General features: G+C 37.9%; 1 protein-coding gene across 1 annotated transcript; it reads left to right on the forward strand.

Moving 5' to 3' along the window:
* The first annotated feature begins 9,840 nt into the window (after positions 1-9,840).
* On the forward strand, positions 9,841-20,670 carry LOC124154346. The gene is made up of 6 exons (XM_046528017.1): positions 9,841-10,078; positions 11,152-11,264; positions 15,412-15,521; positions 15,636-15,790; positions 18,242-18,365; positions 20,426-20,670. The coding sequence occupies exons 1-6, from the start codon at positions 10,048-10,050 to the stop codon at positions 20,556-20,558; spliced, it is 666 nt and encodes a 221-aa protein (XP_046383973.1). The 5' UTR covers positions 9,841-10,047; the 3' UTR covers positions 20,559-20,670.
* The last annotated feature ends 412 nt before the right edge of the window (positions 20,671-21,082 follow it).

Genomic DNA, 21,082 nt, shown 5'->3' on the forward strand with positions numbered 1-21,082 from the left:
TTTTCCGGGAGGTCATTTAGGTATACTAAAAACAATAAAGGTCCTAAGACGCTTCCTTGAGGAACACCGGACGTTACCCTCGCTGTCTCTGAGCATTCATCCCCTACCTTAACTCTTTGCGTCCTGCCCTTGAGGAATTCATCGATCCACAAGATGACTCTTCCATCTATTTCCATTGGCAACTGTCTCATCTTAAACATAAGCCTTTCGTGATCAACTTTATCAAAGGCCTTAGAAAAATCTACTATTACCGCGTCTAATTCTTTTCCCGCATCTATTAATTCGGCAATTTCATGGCAAAACCCTAACAGTTGGGTTTCAGGTGAGTGGCCTTTTCTATATCCATGTTGGCGGTTATACAACCAATTCTCGCATTCCCATAAATCCCAAAGGTAATTTGCTATGATCTTTTCTAACAATTTGCATACTACAGAAGTTAGGCTTACCGGTCTATAATTTTCCACTAGATCTTTATCTCCACCTTTGAATATTGGTATTACTCTGGCCTTCTTCCAGTCACTTGGTAAGGCATTGTTGTTCATTGTAACATTGAATAAATGGTATATGTAATTTGAAACGGCCAAACCACCCAATTTCAATAAATCGATAGAAACTCCGTCGGGTCCCACTGACTTATTTTTTCTCATTTTTCTAATGTTGCCGAAAATTTCTGACCTCGAAGTTTTAATCAGTCTCGAAATAACCAAATCATTGTCTTCCTGTTGCCCTATTGTTTGGGTTACATCAGTAATTTTGTCCGTTCTGGTTTCCATCCTTGAGAAAACACTAGCGTACCAATTATTGAGGGCATTTGCCTTCTCTTTGTCATCTGTGATTATGGTTCCTTTGTCGTTTTTTAAAACTTCTATTGTTCCCTTATTATCTCTCCGCTTCCTCATGTATTTAAAAAACATGTTGCCATTATCTTTAGAAATTGTGTTTTGCAAAAAAAATTTCTTTGGCAATTTTCTTTTCCCTATTTAATGTGCGTATCAGCATTTTGTGCTTTTTTAGCGAATCCGAACTTTCGTTCCGTTTCCTATGACTAATCCTAACTTTTCTCTTTAGTGATCTGACAGTTTTGTTGTAATATTCGGGATCAGTACTTGCTTTGATGACTTTTTTAGGAACAAAGAGGTTTAATCCTTCTTCCATTATCTTCTTAAAATCCCCCCAGATTTCTTCTACGTTTTGACCACCGCTCACCCACTCAGGGTACCTATTCCTCAAAAAAGACTGGAATCCATTACTGTCCCCACGACTATATTGCCATATTGTCTTTCTCTTTTGTGCCGCTTCACCCTGGGCTTCTTCCCAATTGAGATATGCACACACGGCTAAATGGTCACTAATTCCCGGAAAGACATCGACTCTCCTCACCCAATTGTCTGGCCTTAACAGCATGACGTCAAGGGTGTTTTCTCCGCGAGTGGGTTTATTTACGACCTGTACAAAACCCTCTTCATTTATGAGACGGTTGGCTACTTCCTGTGCCCGCCCACCCCCTACTGTGACCTCTTCACCGGACCACCGAATACCGGGAAGGTTTAAGTCTCCTGCTATGAGAATGTGCCCCTCCGGGTTTTCTGAACAAACATCTGCTAAAATGTCGAGTGATCCCATTCCTTCGTTTGGGCTTCTGTACACCGATATTACTTTAAAATATTTCCCTTCTTTCTTATTTTTTACCCGGACACACATCATCTCGCAATCGTTTCTAACCCACTCCAGAGAGCTTATTACTTTTTTACGAACACAAATAAATATACCTCCTCCTCGTCCATCCCTATCCCTCCTGTAAACGCTAAAATTTTGTGGAAAAATCTCGTTTGTCGTAATATGATCACCAAGCCAGGACTCCGTGCCGATCACAATGTCGGGATTACATGCATCAATCAGCGTCTCAAATTCCCTAACTTTATTTATAATACTACGGCAATTAACCAGCAAAACTTTTAAGCCCTTACCTTTATTTTCACCAAGCTCGACCACTTCCCGTGATTCACTCCCTTCACATCTGTCAAGCTCGGGAGTTCCACCTTCCGCACGCGTTACAAGTTTCCCTGATCACAGAGCTTATGTGCAATGTTTTTAAACAAGTTGGCCATAATCTGCGATCCTTTTCTGTTTAAATGCACTCCATCACGGCCCAAATGCCTGTCACCTATCCAACAATTAGGGTCAACAAAGGTCATCCCTTTTTGCGAGCAGACCCACTCGATGCTCTCATTGATCCGGTCGATTCTCCTATAGTACATATCCCTTCTCCGAAGAATACCACTAAACACAATTTTGGCCTTTTTAAACTTATTTCTGGCCGATGTTGCTAAATCCCAAATAAAACCAATTAAATGGTCGTCAGACTTTGCACTTCTTAAGTCATAACATAAAGTAGTCATTATCTCTGGTTTTAGAAAAATGTATATCATGATTTTTTGTCAGGGTATTAAGTAAACATAATTTTAAAGTATTCTGCAAAAATCTGCGGAAAAAGTTTGCGACCCTGAGAAAAAATTCCAATTTTCGATCGCGTTTCGCGGCCCGGCTCGGCTCAGCGCGGCCTCGAAACTCCGACTCCCCGCACTGACGAATTTCTGAGGACCTTAATGTCCTGTATTCGCCTTACTCAAGACATCCATGCTGTCAATGATAACCAAATGTCATATATTTATTATCATGGAGGGATACTATATCCAGCGCATGTGTTTGTAGACTGTGATGCCTAACTGTGATGAATATGCTTTTCTTCGGTTACTCTGCGGCATGTTTCCTCAAAACATAAGCGTATGTGACTTCATATATGTAGGATGCATTCAAAAAATCTGATGTAACAATGCAGAGTTTACAAACCGAATGAGTACTTGTCTACATCAGTCGGTCGCTGTTTCATCGCATAGATGTCATTCATTTCGGAAGTTTTTGCTCCGCAGATGTAACATCTCATGCTTGCACAGTCAGTCAATGCATTGCAAACCTAAGAGAATATTTTTTAAGGTTAATAATTTGAGTCATATATTATTTTACTGCATTTGAGATTGGAATTGGCCTTATTTTTCCGTTTATAATTGTTAATAGCAAATTGAATGCTACTGAATAACCCCTAAAATTCAATTTATCCAATCCATCAATCTGTTCTTTTATGTAATCTCTCTCTGCTTTCGCAACTTCTCTATTCTCTTTTAGCCACTGAAGGCGAATAGGCCGGCAAAACTCGTAGAAGATGGCCGAGGATTCGCCCATAATATCTCACCTGGGATATTAAAAGTACTAAAAATTCCCGTAATGGTTCCAATTAGATAAATTACAGATAAAATAGACACGTAAATCTCATACCTGGATTGTCATTTAGTAACCTAAGTGGCACCAGGGAGCTCATAAATAAATACTCACCTGATGAGTCAGATAGTTACCACAATTGCTTATATTGGGCATGGCCCGAACTGCCATCAAATCCATATTTGCACACTAGTGTGCAATCTACTTCATCATATGAGGTTTCAGCAGTTGAAATGTATGGCAGGATTTGCGAAGGTGTGTGATTTAAGAGAGTTTGAAGACTCACTTCGCATATGTTTTCAGTTACCCTGATTCCTTCGGGGTATGCCATACTTTTCGCGCTTAGGACTCTATCGTAGCTTGGATAAAGCTTGTGTCCATAATTTTGAGCCGAGCGTCTCAGTGTATTGTACTGACTCTTCGTTAGCTCAGTTGTAATAACGAGAGACACAGCTTCTTCAGGGGTCATTTCCCTCTGGGGATTATCCCTTTTTCTCCATTTAGACAAAACTCTTCTCGCCCTACTAGGAGTGGTTGTCGTTACCTCGGAAATTAGTTCGGCGGCCGCAATATCTCCTTCCTCCCTTAAACTCAGAGAGGTTGCCAATGCGAGCTCCGCAGCAGAGGAAGACATTTTAATATTTTGGACCTTACGTCTTTTTGATCTCTCCGAGGAAACACTAAAATCTATTTCCGGCCTTCCCAGTGAACCTAGGAAGCAATTATTTAAAAGTAAATAACCCAAGCATAAAAATATTATGTCGTTCAATGAAAAAGAAAGGTTTTTACCGGATGGTACTTACTAGTCTCAGCAGAAGTGCTAATCAAATACTGACGCACGGTGTCAGGAAAATTCATCGACTCCATGAGCCATGCGTTATTTCGCTTTAAAAATGTTTTTTTATTCCGAGAACTTCTATTCCACCTTTGCAAGTAGGGCAACAAAAAGCTTATTCTGACAAATTCACGAAGACTTCTGATAGCGTCATCAAATTGACCTAAATCAAATCTTCGCACAAGAAAATCCAACAAATATTCCATTTTTTCAGTTGGTGATTTGAACTTTATGCCCATCAATGTATTATGGAGATCAAGCCGTGTGATAAAATTGGAAGACATATCCAATCAGGACTGAAAAACTTGTCTAAGGTCTGAAAATTAATGTAATAGAATGAATCTACCCATTCCACAAATTGTTCAACAACGATAGGCTACATAACACCAGAAAGTAGGGGCGAAAAATCGGTATTGAAGAAAGCTTGTAAAAAATAGTTCAAGGGACGTAAGAAAACTGGGACGAAAAAGCAGGACTGACTAACACCAGGCAAAAACACATGGAAATATAGAATGGAGGGAGACCACCCGGCTGGAAGCCCGAATAGCCTTTTTTGAACATATTCGCCGGGAAAGCATCAGATTTTACTTCACACGGAAATATATCTTACCTCGAATAAGGTGTGGATTGCTGAGGAAAAAAACACCGATGTAAACCTTAGAAAAAAAAACTCGGTAAGGATTCCTATCACTCACACTCAATATCGCGAGTAAAAAAATATTTTTTCCGAACAGATTTCTCCCAATTCACTTCACCACAAATGCCAAGATAGAACTACTGCTCAACATGCATTTTCTTTAAAGGATAGGGAAGGTCCACCCAGGGAAAACCCATCATAACTGTTTAAGGGTGCGCGGTGTCATAAAAACTCCCTCAGGGACCGAGTCGCATGGTGCTGTGAAGGCGGAGGGATTTGGCGGCTTGCAGTTTGAAAATGCAAAGAGAGTGGAAAGGGAAAACAGCCAACCCAACACCCTTCCACAAAAGAGTGTATGAGGAATAAAACACCCTCATGTGCACTCAGGAATTGAAGGGGTTCAAAATTACTCGGAAAATTCCGTGGAGTAATCGAAGAAAAGCATATTCATCACAGTTAGGCATCACAGTCTACAAACACATGCGCTGGATATAGTATCCCTCCATGATAATAAATATATGACATTTGGTTATCATTGACAGCATGGATGTCTTGAGTAAGGCGAATACAGGACATTAAGGTCCTCAGAAATTCGTCAGTGCGGGGAGTCGGAGTTTCGAGGCCGCGCTGAGCCGAGCCGGGCCGCGAAACGCGATCGAAAATTGGAATTTTTTCTCAGGGTCGCAAACTTTTTCCGCAGATTTTTGCAGAATACTTTAAAATTATGTTTACTTAATACCCTGACAAAAAATCATGATATACATTTTTCTAAAACCAGAGATAATGACTACTTTATGTTAACTTTTGCCTAACAAAATGTCCGCCATTTTATGACCTAATGACCAATACTGCTTTCAAAATATCTTCGATATAGAACCTTAGGAAATCCACAAAAGTGTTTTTTGCTTGAAAAAGGCAAATTTGAGGAATTTAGGTGCAAACAACTTCAACCATCACACGCAATCGATATTACCGGGGTCCGCCGCGTGGAGCCGGACCGCGACGCGCGGTCGAAAATTCAAATTTTCTCTCAGGGCCGCAAACTTTTTCCCAAACCTTTAGCAGACAAACGTTTAAATATGTTTTCTTAGTATTATTACGAAATATCTCGACATAAATATTTCTTATAAAAAAGATAATGACTGCTTTAAGTGAAATTTTGCTTGAAAAAAGCTTCCGCCATTTTGATACATTACAGCACACAAATATCAACAAAAATGTCTGAAACTTATGCAAAGTACAGACAAAATATTATTATGACAGATGAAAATGTTAAAAATTTCATGAAAATCCATCCACTGCTCTACCATCTGCGTAACTTTTTACATTTTCGAAGAAAAATGATAAATGGCGTGTTTTTCGAAATTTCGTCATGTTTAAGCCTCCGTAACTCCGTAACGGCTGAGACTTAATAAAAACGACTTGCTATTTCAAAATCAGCAAATATTTTCCCGTATTTGTGCTAAATTTCAATTGTCTACCTCAAAAAAAGCCATTTCGGACTTTTGTCCGGCGTTTTTCGATTTCCGACCACTGTGCGACGGCCCAACGTGTGCGTGGACGTGAGTTATATAAATGCCATCTATCTGATAGGGCTTTTCTAGTGGAGTTTTACTCCCATTTCTCTAGACCGATCGCTTCCACGTCCGTCCTCGTTGGCTTCTGGCGTCGTAAAGGTAAAGGATGAAGTTAGCTTTGAGTGCTAACCCTCCAAGTTTCCACCGATCTGGCGTCAGTAAAATGGTACTTGTGAGTGTCTACATATTATTGAAAACGATAGTACCTAGCCTATCTAGAGGGTAGACATATACTCTACCGACTCAGCTTTACCCTTACCTTCCCAATATAATATGAATCCACCGCGTGAACGGCGGTGAAACTTACATAAAATGCTATGGAAAAATCCCCTGGGCCAGGAATTGGACCGTAGATATTTTGGCTTCTTTGGGAAAAGAGCAGATCTCTGCGCTATTCTGGTTACTTGATTTTCGTGGCAATTTAACGGGGTCCATGGGATGTCAGGCCCTCGCGGTTCATTTAAAATCGCAATGCAATGGAGATGGGACTCCCAAGATATCTCAATTAGTTGAGGATCACCAAATAGCGCTTAAGTGGCACACAGCGACATTTGTTATAAATTTAAATGTTTCTCGACAGCGGTGGAATTCTTAATTATTGCCATTGGGAAAAACCCGATGGACCGGAATCCAAATCACATAAAATATTTAAAGCTAAACGCGAAGCTTCATTATAATATTAGTCATAGGTTTGCGCTGAAAACCACACTCATTTCACGTGGGCGATTTATTACCTTGGCTTTGGAGGGAGATGCTTCGCCACTTTCCTCTGCATCTTGGTGGTATGCAATACCCAATTCTCAACGATAATACGTTTTAGGATTAATATGCGTGACAAGTGGCTTTTAGATGCATAGAGAAACATATATTATTTTTAAATATTATTTTTAGAACATAAAATAAATAAGCTCATTGACTTTCACCATAAATATTACTAACATTTCAATTTTTCCAGAAATTACGGTGGGGTGGTCAATTATGGCAGTCGGCGTGGAACGTAGATGGTATCTGAAATGTGAACAGGTCCTCTCCCCTTACCTCCCAACAATCAGCCACTGATTTCACTGATTTCCTTGAGGAATTTGGCCTCAGTTGTTCAATCTCAAGAGGGTAAGGATTAAAAATCCAAAATTTAAAAAATAAAAACAGAATTTAAAAGACGAAGCGTTCACCTAGGACTGGCAACTGATAAATATCGGTATTGTGGCGAGGCTACACTACTGCGTTCTAGCTTGGAAGGAGTTGTAGTAGACCGTAGCTGCTTTGTTAAAGTTAGATAAAGAACAAAACCAGAAACACAGGATCAGAAACAAGTCAAAAGACAAAGGAGGCTCATAAGATGGGAGTTCGGAGAGGGGATTCGAAGATTAGAGCCTAGATCGGGCCGAAAAGTTCATTTCTTATCGGCGACTGCCGTCAAAATATCCTGGTTGCTTTGTTGATACCGAAGTGAGGACAAGAGATCTCCCAATAGGTAATAGGTGGGGGCTTAAGGGTTAGGAGGTAAAATGGTGTGTTATTATAGATTTTTTTTGAGCAGAGAAATTTAGATCCAGTTGAGTATATAGGCGATAGATCTGACCAGAAACAGACGCTTCGAAGCTTCATCCTGTCTGCAGACAAAAAGAAGCTTCAAAGTCAGAAAGAAAGAATATTTAAGTGCTTACAAAAATAGCAAAAATGATAAAAGAAAATTTTCTAAATACTTAATATTCAACTGTCATAGGAGCGATTTTAAAGTAATATTTTTAAAGAGAGGGGGATTTTGGGGGATAAAACCCCACCAGAGCTCAGAGAAATTTTTAATTTTAATCCATTTAACTTAATTGGATCAATATTACTTATAGAATAGTGTAAATATTAATAAAATATCCCTCAGAAGGCCGTAAAACTCACAATTTTGAACTATTTATCTAAAAATATTTCTAGGGGAGGGGGGCGCATCTCCCGCTTACACTGGCGGGTATTCCACGCCATCAGATACCCCAGTGTTTTGCATCTGAAACCCCCTAGACTTAATTCCTAGCTGCGCCCCTGCGCGGCGTCGCTAATAAATGATACTTAAACGTTTGAAATTTTTAGCCAAATATATCGGCCTTTACTGGTTTTGAAAAAGTTATAGCGGCGATTTGTCACTACGCCGCGTTGCCTCACAAGTTCCGCTCTCGCTTTGTTTTCTAAAAAATCTTATCACAAATAAGCCGTACCTCTCTCGTCTGAGGTCGATCTGTATTTGCTGTCCTCAAATAAATCATCGTTTTCCCTATAAAGGATCTTCAATTCACAAAGGTTAAGAAAACACTTAGCTGTTTCACAAAATAAAATATATTGCGACCGGTTTCGATACAGCGTATCATCATCTGGGGACATGTTGCTACTTGAATAGGCCAGATGATGATACGCTGTATCGAAACCGGTCGCAATATATTTTATTTTGTGAAACAGCTAAGTATTCATTCTCGCGCTGCAAACGTCATGGTATAAAAACCCTCCCGAGCCCCCTCAAAAATTCGTTTTGGGTGTGAGGAAAAAATATGTCAGGCTTGTCGATTTTCCTCGGAGTGTCCAGATATCGAAATTCGAGTTATCAGGGTTCTAATGTTGATCATTTGACTCTTCTAAAGTGATTAGAAAACTTAAAACTCACTACTTATATAATTTCCCGGGGCAAGATCCCCGGTTTGGGCCCCCCAATATTTTTTGTTGGTCGGCATTCCTGGTTGAATTTAGTGTGGAATCTGTGTAATCAGTTGGTGAAATTTCAAATTTCCACTTCGAAAGCGAAAATGAATGTTTGAATGATCAGCTGTTTTCGATAATAGCCCACCATGCGCCGGTCCTGTCCTTCTGATTACGACACTTACTTTGTTGTTAGCATGAATTAATATAGTGATTTATGGAAATAAAATCACTTTACAAAGTTCGATAGACATTAACCGGGGCGGATCCAGGATTTTTTCCTGGGGGTTGGGGGCACAAAGGTCTGACATGCGAATGATCTTATCCTTATTGAGACTAAAAACAAGATACATCAATTACTCTGCGAAATATTCTCTTTATTTAAATATGAAAGTTGTTAATATGAAATTAAATAATTGAGGTTCCGTAATACACAAAACAAGACCAACGTAATGATAACCGTATAAAATTTGTTGTCTACTGTATTTTCTAAGCACCGGACGGGACGGGACGTGCTCCCTTGCCCCCCTCTAAATCCGGCTATGGACATTAATTTCACGGACCTAGGTTTCAAATTAACTTCGTGGAATTTTGAAAATTGATTTTATCACTATGTAGGTATCGCTATGCGATTCCACGAAGTAAAGAAGGCTGTTGGAGTACAGAAATTTCCAGCCTCAAAATTGTCTACTGCATTAAGCCGAGTGAGTGAGTCGTCGCTTGGACTATAAATTACTTCCCTGGGCTTTCATTACGATAGAGGAGTCATGCCGAGAATGTCGGAGTGAAATTTGGACTCAAATAGAATTGGCTGACGAAAGACTCGTGTTATCAGAGAAAGCCTTTTGATGTGACCTCTTCCGCGTTGTGATGGAACTTGTCCCTATTTCGGTATCCAGCTTCTAATGGACTTTTTTCATGACAGTGGGAGCTTCGGTATCATTGGGATCATATTATTGAAGGAGAGAGTGTTTGAAGGACACCAGCTGGAATATTATGTGCAGTGTTAACACAAAGTGCGGGTGAAAGTTTTAATCAGGGAAATGGAGTCCCTCAAGCTGTTATTTTTACTCGGTGAGTACCGATTTATAGTTTAATGTGCATTTTACAGTTTTTCACTTTGCGCTTTCACTAAGTACTTCTCTCTAATCGCGGTTTATTATTCTCGTTATAGAAATTTTCGAGTGAAAGTGAAAGTCTATTTTCTGCATGTTTTGCGTTCGAAGTCATATTTACGAGCAATTTTTAAGCTTGCTTACGAACTTCTCTCCTTTACGTTCTTTATTCATGTTACCTCAGTGTATATGTCTCATTTTCAGCGTTAGGTTTGCGGGAGGAATTATTTTGCCTAAGGGACCGGGTGTAGTGATAGAAATGTTTGGTGTTCGGATAAGTACGTAGACAGTTTCTTGATGTGCTGTAGCCGGTATGTTTTGCTAAGATGCCACAGCGTCGTGTTCAGTTAAGACGTGACGAGACATATATGGTAATGCCTTTTGGTGACCGGCGCAGTGTGATAATGTTTGGCTTATTTGAATCTTTGATGATGTTTGGAGCTTGCCTTTTAGCTGAGAGATGATATATGTGTTTTCATTTACATTTGGTCTAGTCAGCAAATAAGCTTTGACCTAATATGGTGGGATCATGTTTGGTTATTTTTCCGTCAATATCATGTACATGCGACCTTCTGTTTTTTTAGCTACGTGCTCTTATATTTACGGTTGATTATCCATATGTATTGAGACTTATTAAAGTTTATGGGATGATAACCGTAGTTATCGGTGCAGCAATAGTGGACGTACTCAAGTAAAGATAAAATGATGACCGAAGTTCACGCACGTATGTAATAGGTGGACTTGGTTTTTTCAAGGAGCTGAAAATTCTTCAAAGCACGAATGCAGAATGCGTGAAGCGACCAATATTATAAAATTTATTTTCCGCTCTAACTCACCACGTTTATGAGCTGAAAGAGTTGTTGTCTGTATACTTCTCACGAAGTGCTCGGAAAAATGTTACGCATGTAAAATTTGTTCCCTCGCGTGCCATAGCATATCACTCCAATCTGATTGCTGCCTTCTTCTCTAAACCGTCACTGTCTTCCACTGGTGTTTCATTTTTGTTTATCGCTTGTTTTCTTCTCATGATAGGGGTGTGCCTTTCACTTTTGGATACAGCAATTTCGGATCCAATCCCTCAAAACGAGACAATATATGCAAACGAGACTGTTTATAAGCCACCTGATGAAGGCTGCGGAAGGAAAGTAAGTCTCTTCAAATTAAACCTTCATTGTGACCCAATATTTAATTTTAGTAATTTTTAGTGGAATTTAGTCGTATTTTTAGTCATAATGGGCGTGAATTGGTGGAAGTATATTTGTTGGAGTATTTGTGGAATTATATCTGTATCGCTTGCTCTTTTTCACTAATATATTTTACTAGTCGTACAACCAGTTTCGAGGCACAGGTACAAATATTCCACAATTCTAACCCCAGAATCAGATCCGGTCATTCTACAAGCACTTTTCCTCCCCTTATTCTTGGCATTGATTAAGTAATCTTCCTTTTATCGTACCGAACTACATCTTATGTCTTTACATGAATTGATATTTTTCTAATCTCTAATTCCCTATACAGGTAATAATTATATTAATTTAAAATATGTCGGTAAGCAGCGTGCTAATGTTCAAGCATGTAGGTACTTTAAATCTTTTAATAGATAATATACTCGTCCAACAATTTAATTTTATTGTTGGTTGCGATAGAGATAGAAAAATATAAGCACCCATATTTTTCACTTTTTCTATCCGTCGCCTATTTCTTGAGCTATTCACTTGGATGAAGGGATATGATGACGTCACAAACTCATGCTTAGTGGGTCACTGCTTCTGAGATACTTCTCCCCTCATCGCATGGACCTCGCATTTCTCGTTGCTGTTTACGCTCTTATCCGTGTACCCTTCCCACAAAATAATGGCTCTCCCAGACCGAGTATATGCACCAGAAATCTTATGTCGTCACCAACTCATGAAAACTGGTGTATCGTCAGGCGATTGGTTTTTTTCTTAAAACTCTTTTATTCTATTCTAATTACAGCTTTCTTTCTTGTCTTACTCCTTCAAGCAACTATCCTTTTTTTATTTTTTCTCAACAATCCTCATTAGAAATTCTAGTGGAGTAGCCAGGAATTTCGTTTCGGGGGGGGGGGGAATCCAAAACCAGGGGGAAATTTTTTTAAAACGGGGTACTAAGCGTTTTAAACTAATTTTGAATATTTAGAGGGGGGTCCGGACCCCCTGTACTTCCCCCCTCGCAGTGAACAAATCCCCAAAAACATTAAAAATACACGGCCCTAAATAACAATATTCAATGAGCATCAACATCAACATTTAAATATCAAACGTTTCCACAAGGAGCTGTGACTTTCTTATTAACGTCCCTATTTCTTATTTAAAATTACGAGCGGATGGCTGCATGGGGAAGAGTTGTTTCTGATGCCGTGAATTATTTTTTCTTTCCATCCACTGAATTCTTGCGATGATTTGCGTTTATGGGTCAGAGTGAACGATGCCAGATATACACGACGGTAGGTCCAAATTTTAATGGCATGTGATGCCAAACTCCTCGCCGATTTTCTTATTAGCTCTTCGCTATCGTCTTAATTTAGAGTTCCAGTGTATTTCTCTATCATGCAATTGAGTGATAACGCTCTTTTACAATAAAAAATATTCCACCGATTTTCAATAAATATAATTATTTTGGTTTCAGATTTGTGATAACCCATGCCTGATGCAAAAAATTGTTTAAAAAAAATGTAATGATTTGGTTTACCCCAGCCCTTCGCCTCAAAACTACTGATTATATTCCTAGCTTCCATTGACATACACTGGGTTTTAATGCTTTTGCTCGGTTTTTATTCACTCCAAACCCCGACTCCCATTATAAATCATCGACGCACATTTAGCCTTGGACTCCCTATTAAGGCCAATTGTGTACCATTTTTGACAGGTGCCAGAAATCGTCTTAACCGCGTAATTTTCGTGAACAGTTTTAATATAGCAAGATTAGAAATAGTATTTTGGAATAATTTAGAGACTCCTTGACTCTAAAATGTTTAATCTCGGTATAAAAAATCAAATCAATGATCAAATATTTAATGTAAACACACAAGATTATAGAAGAAAGTTTGCTCTAATTGGCTACAAATGACTCGTGACAAATGACGAAAACAAATATTTGGTGAATAAAATAAGTAGCCTTTTTTAATCACATTTTAAACAAATACATATTTGGCTAACGATGAAACAATGCCCTAAAAACTTTGCTCAGAGATTACTTTTAAAGGAACAAAACCTACTGTCTGGAATCATGTCCCTAGCAACCTCTCTAAATAAATAAATAATTGTCAAGGCATCACGATGACGATACGTTTTCACTGTCTTAAGATTTTAAAATGACTACACTCATCCTCGGATTTTCTTCTTCAGAAGTCGCCGAATCAATTTCACTGATAATTTCCTGTTCTGCAAGCATTTCTTTGAACATAAGCCCGTTACGACGAGACATGATGCTATCACCAACGCCTCACGGGGACGCCTAACTGGCCTGCCCGGCGAGCCTAGTGCTGCAACACAGTATCACAGCGGGGGAAGAAGGGGGATGGGAGAAGAGGGTGTCGTCCTGCGTCATAACAACGAAGCAAAATCGACAAGCCACATATCTGGTACAAATTCGTAAACAATTACGTGTTACTAAGGGTCCTGCGTATGTATAGGCGACCGACTTTGAAAACACCATCCTGACGCTTTGGTGGTGCAAAAGATGTATCATCATCATTAGTCAACAATCCTAAGATTGGTTTGACGCAGCTCTCCATTTCTCTCTCCTATCCGCTAATCTCTTCATAGCTACATATTTATCCTCTTTTTCATCCTTTATAACCTGTCCTATATAACTCATTCGGGGCCGTCCCTTGCCCTTTTTCCCTACCACTTGTCCTTCAACGATTGTCTTCATCAGACCATCGTGCCTCAAAATGTGGCCAACTAAGTTGTCCCTTCTTCTGCTTAATGTTTTTAGGAGGCTTCTCTTTTCTCCTACTCTCCATAGCACTTCCTGGTTACTATAAAGATGTATATATAATAAAAAAATTGTTTCTTCAACCCTCCTAGTGCCACAGGCGGATCTATCGGCTTTTGCGTCTGAGCCGAAAAGTCCCTTGAGCCGAAATATCGGCTTTGAGGCAGTTCATTGTCCAAATTAATAATTATGCATGAATTAAACTCTTGAATAAAGAATCAGTATAAATTTTACAGTTAAAAATTAATATAATAATTGTAAAATAAAAAACAGCTCGTTGATAGCAAAAAATAACATAGCAGAATTTTTTCTCAAGGATGTTACATTTGATTTAAATACCTATGGCATTTCTTGCTAGTGCCACTCCAGAATAAGAGGGTTATTGGAAATAAAGAAATAAAACTTTATAAGGTTCACTATTATTTTAATATGGGCACGACCCGGGTTTCGTAACGTGGTTACATCTTCAGGTTACGAAATTATTTTAATATGGGCACGACCCGGGTTTCGTAACGTGGTTACATCTTCAGGTTACGAAACCACGGTAAGAAACCCGGGACGTGCCCATATTAAAATAATAGTGAACCTTACAAAGTTTTATTTCTTTATTTCCAATATGGAGAGGTTTCACAAAGTAAAGCCTGAAGTTATCATTTATAAGAGGGTAAAAAATATAAATATATGGTCTAAAACGGATATTCAGGAAAATAGTGTTCGAAGACCTCTGTATACAATAAACACAATATATACCAAAAATGATGCATTGGCTGATGAAGAATCAGATTTTTTCCCGGCGAATGACTTGAATGTATTCTGCTCGCGTTTTTAACCAAATTAGGATCTGCATGTTTTAGACCTGACTGTATGTTGTAGTAGGCATGCAAAATTCATTCCCTTACTCGGTTGGAAAACCGAGGAGAATTGTGGTACATTGGTCCTTTTAGGTATTTATACTTATATCCCCAAAACAAAAGTAGATACCGCCACGATGATTATTGACTACATGCTTAGTATTAAAAAAACATAAAGTCAAGAAGTTACCACCTTCAAACGTGAATTTAGGATCTGTGATTTGCCGGTAATGATGCCCTCTGTTGGGTTAAACCGGACGTTTTTAAATGAAATTGATGGTAGAAATCGTTTAGAAAGCTTCTTTTTAAATTTAGACGCCGGTTTAGTTCTGTTCCATTCCGAATTCATGTACCCAAGTGCTATCCCAATCCTTAAATACTTATTTATGCATCAGTATTAAATCTAGTTTTGCCTTAGCTGCGTATGCCAATCTTTTGAACTCGGAGTATCCAATCTCTTTCACCAAATTTCTGTCTGCAGGGGGGAAAAAACGATTTCCAGGTGTGCATCATGGAGCATTTCCTTCCGGAAAATGTGACGCGGGGAATGTACAATGAAAGTAGATGCCCTACCTGTGCTCACATCTGCAGGTACGCCGAAGTAATTGAAGTTCAAATAGCTCGAACATTGCATGCTGTGCGGGAGTGGAGTCCAACATTTTTTTAACCCTAATTTATTTAACAATGAATTATTATTCTTTCCAGCAAGTCGGAGTCGATATTAAATTGTGCATACAGTGCCATAGATGAAAGAGCTCAATGCAACCAATATGTGAGAGACGTGGGGGAGCGGTTTTTTCGTGGTATTTTCGCCGCCACAGTCGCTTTCTTCTGCGAAGGAGGCGGAGACAGGTTGACAAGTAAGGTTTTTTAAAGATAATTTTTGTTGATGAAGTTTATTTTCTCCTCTATTTTTAATAAGAGACACGTTCAGATTTCATGTGTGCACGATTAAAAAATTCGGACGAAAAATATAGAATATAATACATGTTTGTTAAGGCTCTGGGCATACCCTTGGAGCTAAACACAACACAATTTAAAATAATTGACTCATCAAAAAGCTCAAAGTACACGAAAAAATCAAGTAATATCGATAAGGCAATATGATACACAAATAATAATGAAATAGCAAGTAAAACAAGGATTTTAATTTAACGACACACGTAATGTGTAGGCTGTATTTTATTTAGGAGTTTATTTTCGCTCTCCATTGAGTAGAGCCATGTATAAATTATATTTAAATGCATGGTGGGAAACCTTCTGTTTTAGATCCTAAGGGAGAGAATTCCAAAAGTTAGATGTCTTAACTAGAAATGATTTCTGATAGACGGTTATACGTGGAATTGGATAACGTAAATAGTCCTTTTTGCGAGATGCCATCTGAGTGGTTACTGATCTGTTCATGAAAAATTTCAGGAGATAATCAAGGATTCTCTCTATGAACATCTTAAAAAGAAGAACACCGAGTAAATATTTTCTTCGGTTACAAAGATTTAGCCAACCTAGGCTGATTCTGTACTGTGATATATGAACTTCCTTTCTTAAATTAAATACATATCTTGCACTTGAATTAAGCACCTTTTTGTAAAGTTTTATCCTACTCTTTATGCATATCATTATAAATAAGTATACAAAAATCAAAAGAAGGAAATACCAAGGTAGAGATTAACGTTTTTCGGGTGGAAATAGGAAGTAAGTGCTTATGAAGTTTTAGTTGATAGAGTTTGATATTGAGTTTAATACAGAGTGGGGAAAAATTATACCACAAAATTTTAACTCTGGATAGCTTATGCTTAAAAAAAGGAGAATGGAATGCTATCAGATGTGAAGTCTGAATTCCAGTCTGTTCCATTCTCCTCTTATGTCTTCATTTATTCCGCATTAACTTTTACAGAAATTGGGGTTCCTATAAACATTTTACCCCCTGGTAAATTTGGTATTGAACATACCCTTGAAGCAAAACACAACAAAATTTACAATAATTGCCTGATCAAAATGCTCAAAGTACCTACACGAAAAAATCAAGTAATAACGATAAAGCAATATGATACACAAATAATAATGAAATAGCCAGTAAAACAAGGATTTAAATTTAACAACACACGTAATACGTCGGCTGTATTTTATGTAGGAGTTTATTTTCGTTATCCAGCTCCATGTATAACTATCTATCAGATATCGATTCTTTAAGGCATTTCAATTTTAGAATTTAGCTGATGCTAGTATTAACCAAAGTTACTGATGATGCTTCCGTAGAAAACGTACTATTTTTAAACCACAGAAAATTTGAGCCAAGCGCTCCGATTGGCCGCGACTTTACCCTGTTGACGGATGCTCTGGACTAAGGCAAATGCAGATGCATAAATTCTGTACACTATAATAATATAAACTCTATGTGGAAATGCATGGAAATAGTTCGAAGTCCCGGGTTGTCCAGAGCAACCGGCACCAGGTCGAACTCGCGGCCAATCGGAGCGCTTGGCTGAAAGTTTCAGTAGTTTAAAAATGGTGAGTTTTCGACCTGAACATCAGTAAATTTGATTCCCACTGGCATCAGCTATCCATTATAATTACAATATCCTGGCATAATTTTTCTCCTCAATTTATTGTCTTTTCAATTTTTTGTGAGACGAAGCCGAAGCAACTCATTTCTTTATCATGCTCCCAGCAGGAAGTGCGGAAAGTCAATCAGAATTTAATCGCATGAAGCATTAAAAAAAATAAACTTAGCATAGGACGTAGAAGCTGCGAAAAAATTATCGTAAAAAGTAATGCAATAAAAATTTTCAACTGAGATGGAAAGTATAGTGCTTGAAGTATAATTATCTGATCTTCAACATTGTGCTGTCAAATTGGCTGAGAAAATTCCATTTGGGTCTCAAAAACTCATTAGTTGCTTTAAAATTCTTTGACATGTTTCTTGTGGCCACGTTTTCTTTTCACAAAATACCAATAGCGTGCCCAGGGTCAAAACTAGACGGGGGCAAGCCGTGGTCGTTCAAGATGTAACACAGAAAAGGTTAAGGAAACTAAAATTTCAAGAAAATTACGACAACACTTTATTAGTTTTTAAATTTATTCTATCAAAAATAAAATATCTTTATTTTAAATATATGTTATATACTAATGTCAATTTTCATGGATTTAAAGAAAAATTATTCAAAACTTTCGTTTTGAACTACATTTACTTTAGCTTCTTTGGGAGGGGGCAGCTGCCTCCTCCTGCCCCTCGCTGGGTACGCCCATGCAAGATACTACTAATTCCAAAACTCTGTGAGCATATGTCCATATTCATGTGGTTCTACTTACAGCTATCGACGACAGTCAGAACATGCGCTGCATTGTGACCCAGGAAAGCAATTGCACTATATCTCTTATACCAGATGATAGAAGTGATAGCAGAACTTTAGAATTCACTCCAGAAGCTTTGTGCAGGTGAGGATTTTATTATTATTATTATTGATGTTTTATTCTGTAATACGGTTTGATAAGTCGAATACTTAGCCGGATGGTGGCATAAATATGTATGAACTGAGTGAATCCATAGATATAACATAAATAGAACAGGCCTTGATAGTGAAAAAGTTATAAAGCATTCAGAATTATTTTTTTTAAATCCTGCCTCAAGCATCTTATGCAGGATGGAAAACTTGCGTTGAAGATTGAAAAATTCTCTGCCCCTAAGTTTATTTTGCGTTAATTTGATCTCAAACAAGCACTTCCTGTATTTTTGCGTAGAGTTACCCAAATTTGACCGTTTCTTATTCCCTTAGCTTTCGTTCCCACAAACTGCTTTGATAAGAGGAAACTTCGTTAATCTATAGGAATAACGAAAATAAAATAGTCCTAAATAGAGAAGAAAAAATTATAGAAGCACTCAAAATTCAATAAAAAAATCTAATGCAAGAGGGAATACTTGCGCTGAAGATTTAGAACTCCTCTACCCTTGGTAAATTTTTCAGTCAGTTTTTTCTCAACTATGTTACATACACATATTTGCGCGTAAAATCATGTTACCCAACTTTGAGCATTTCGTATTCCCTTAGAATTTGCTATAAGAAATTGCATAAGTGTGAGGAGCCTATGTCCCAACCTGACACCAGTTTTAAGTAATGTTCCTTAACTGCTTGTAGAAAACGCTTTGTTTGTACCAATAAAACTGCAGAAATTGTTTTAAACGGGGAAAACCTGCGTTCGAACTGATGCCTTCGATGGAAATGGATTGGTATTACGGTGTGTTGCCATTGGTGTAAATGACGGCCTCCTCCCTTACACTCAATTCAAAGTATTGTCGATTTATATTTCAAAGAATAATAAAATTGATGGTTTGAGGCGTGACTTTGTGAAATCGCTTCATGTTAAATGAAAAACTTTGTAAATTTCACGTATGATTTTAGTAACAACCAGTTTCGTCGCTGTGCAGCATCGTAAGGTTCAAATACCAGATACAGGTAGAGTATGACCTTATATTGAGTGATTTGGGGTAGAATGGTGGCCAAGATGGCGAAGCTGGGAAGGGGTATGGTGGTACTTAAAAGTTGCCAAATGGGAGGCACACAAGTTACAAAATTACAAAATGGAAGGTACACAATGTAAGAAAATGGGAAGAAAACAATGTAACAAAGAATAATATTATGCATGAAATTGGTCACTGCAAGCCCTTACCCTCGCGCACGATTCAACAAATAAATTCGACGACACTTTTTTCTTACTTTATTTCCCTCATTTCGGAGGGAGATAAGGTGAATTCAGTACGAAAGATGCAGTACATTTAAACGAGAAATTTCATGCCTTATTTTATACTTGAAGCTTATCGATGCAATTGGCAATTTAAATACTTTAAATTTAAGGTAAACCTTTGGTAATGATACCATCGGAAGCATTTGCATTTGTACTTCATGCCAGTGGTGTCATGGAAAATTTGCAGTGCCGGAAAGCACTTTCCTTAACTTTTTTACGAGTGATATATTAATATTAGATGTTTTTTTATTACGAGTTATTATTAACATTTAATTGCAAATAATTTTGTGTGGATTTAACTTTTTTTTTCGATTAGGATTGTATATACTAAAACATTTTGAGGCACCAAACTTGACAAAGTGCTATTTGACAATTCTGTGTTTTCCTAACCAGTGCCGGAACGGTGTTCCAGCACCACGACACCATTGCCTCATGCCCAACGAGAATAAAAGTGACTACCTTCAGATGGTGTTAAACATGTGTACAAAATGATGAACAAGGAATGTCATTCAGTAGAAATAACAGCGTAACAAAATAGTAACATTGGTTTCATTAATATTACCTGAATAAATTTTGATCCGGATACCTTCAATCGTCTCCCTCTTGGATTTGATGATATAATGTTCTCAGTTGCTTAATATCTGATCGTTTTTAAATCATTCTCAGTCAATTTTGCTTGTCCGGCCTCTGAGTTCTGTTCAATGCAAGCAAGTAGTCTGCGTTTCACCTTTTATTATTTTTTTTTACAATTGCAGGAACTTCATATCGGGATTGTCCTGCGTGGCGAAGAAAGCAGAAGCTTGTAATCAAGAAACTGCCGCACTATTCCTTCAGTACGCAGACTATCTTAAGACAAATAGTCCCTGCTCCTCACCCGCTGGAAGCTAAAATAACATTAATAAACTTCTTCTGGGAAAAAACCATCACCACGCATCTGTCACTACATTCAAATCGCCTGAACAGTATATCTTTTTGAATGATAATAGAAAAACAACAGTACTCGTTCTTTAATTTCTTTCATTGCCATTTTATTTTAAGAAGTATTTTTCACCAAAAAATAAATATTTTTCTTACAAACTTTTAGGTAATCTTTGCATATTTCAGCAGCAACCTCTTTATATTCAGATATCTCAAAATCCATATTTCAGAATTCAAATACATGTTTGAAAATGAGACCATTTATGATTTTCAAGTATATACTTGAAATGAAAATCCTCTTTTTTTGCCCATTATTAAGTTCAAGAACTGGCTTATAAATACATAAAAAAATTGATTGTGATGAATACATCTTATCATCTGGTATGAGGATACGAATGGACTTCATTTAATACTATGAAAATCAAAAACCTTACCTACCCGTTGTTTCCCAAAGTCGAACCCATTTCGCAACCTTTTCGTACTTGGAGGTGCCA

This window comes from Ischnura elegans, chromosome 2 (genome assembly GCF_921293095.1).
Source record: "Ischnura elegans chromosome 2, ioIscEleg1.1, whole genome shotgun sequence".
Classification (NCBI taxonomy): domain Eukaryota; kingdom Metazoa; phylum Arthropoda; class Insecta; order Odonata; family Coenagrionidae; genus Ischnura; species Ischnura elegans.

Bases quoted from the DNA above. Each gene is read 5' to 3' on its own strand.
- LOC124154346 (XM_046528017.1), top strand. From the start codon at position 10,048: ATGGAGTCCCTCAAGCTGTTATTTTTACTCG. The intron at 11,265-15,411 runs GTAAGTCTCTTC...TTCTGTCTGCAG, and splicing joins ATGAAGGCTGCGGAAGGAAA to GGGGGAAAAAACGATTTCCA. The intron at 15,522-15,635 runs GTACGCCGAAGT...TATTCTTTCCAG, and splicing joins ACCTGTGCTCACATCTGCAG to CAAGTCGGAGTCGATATTAA.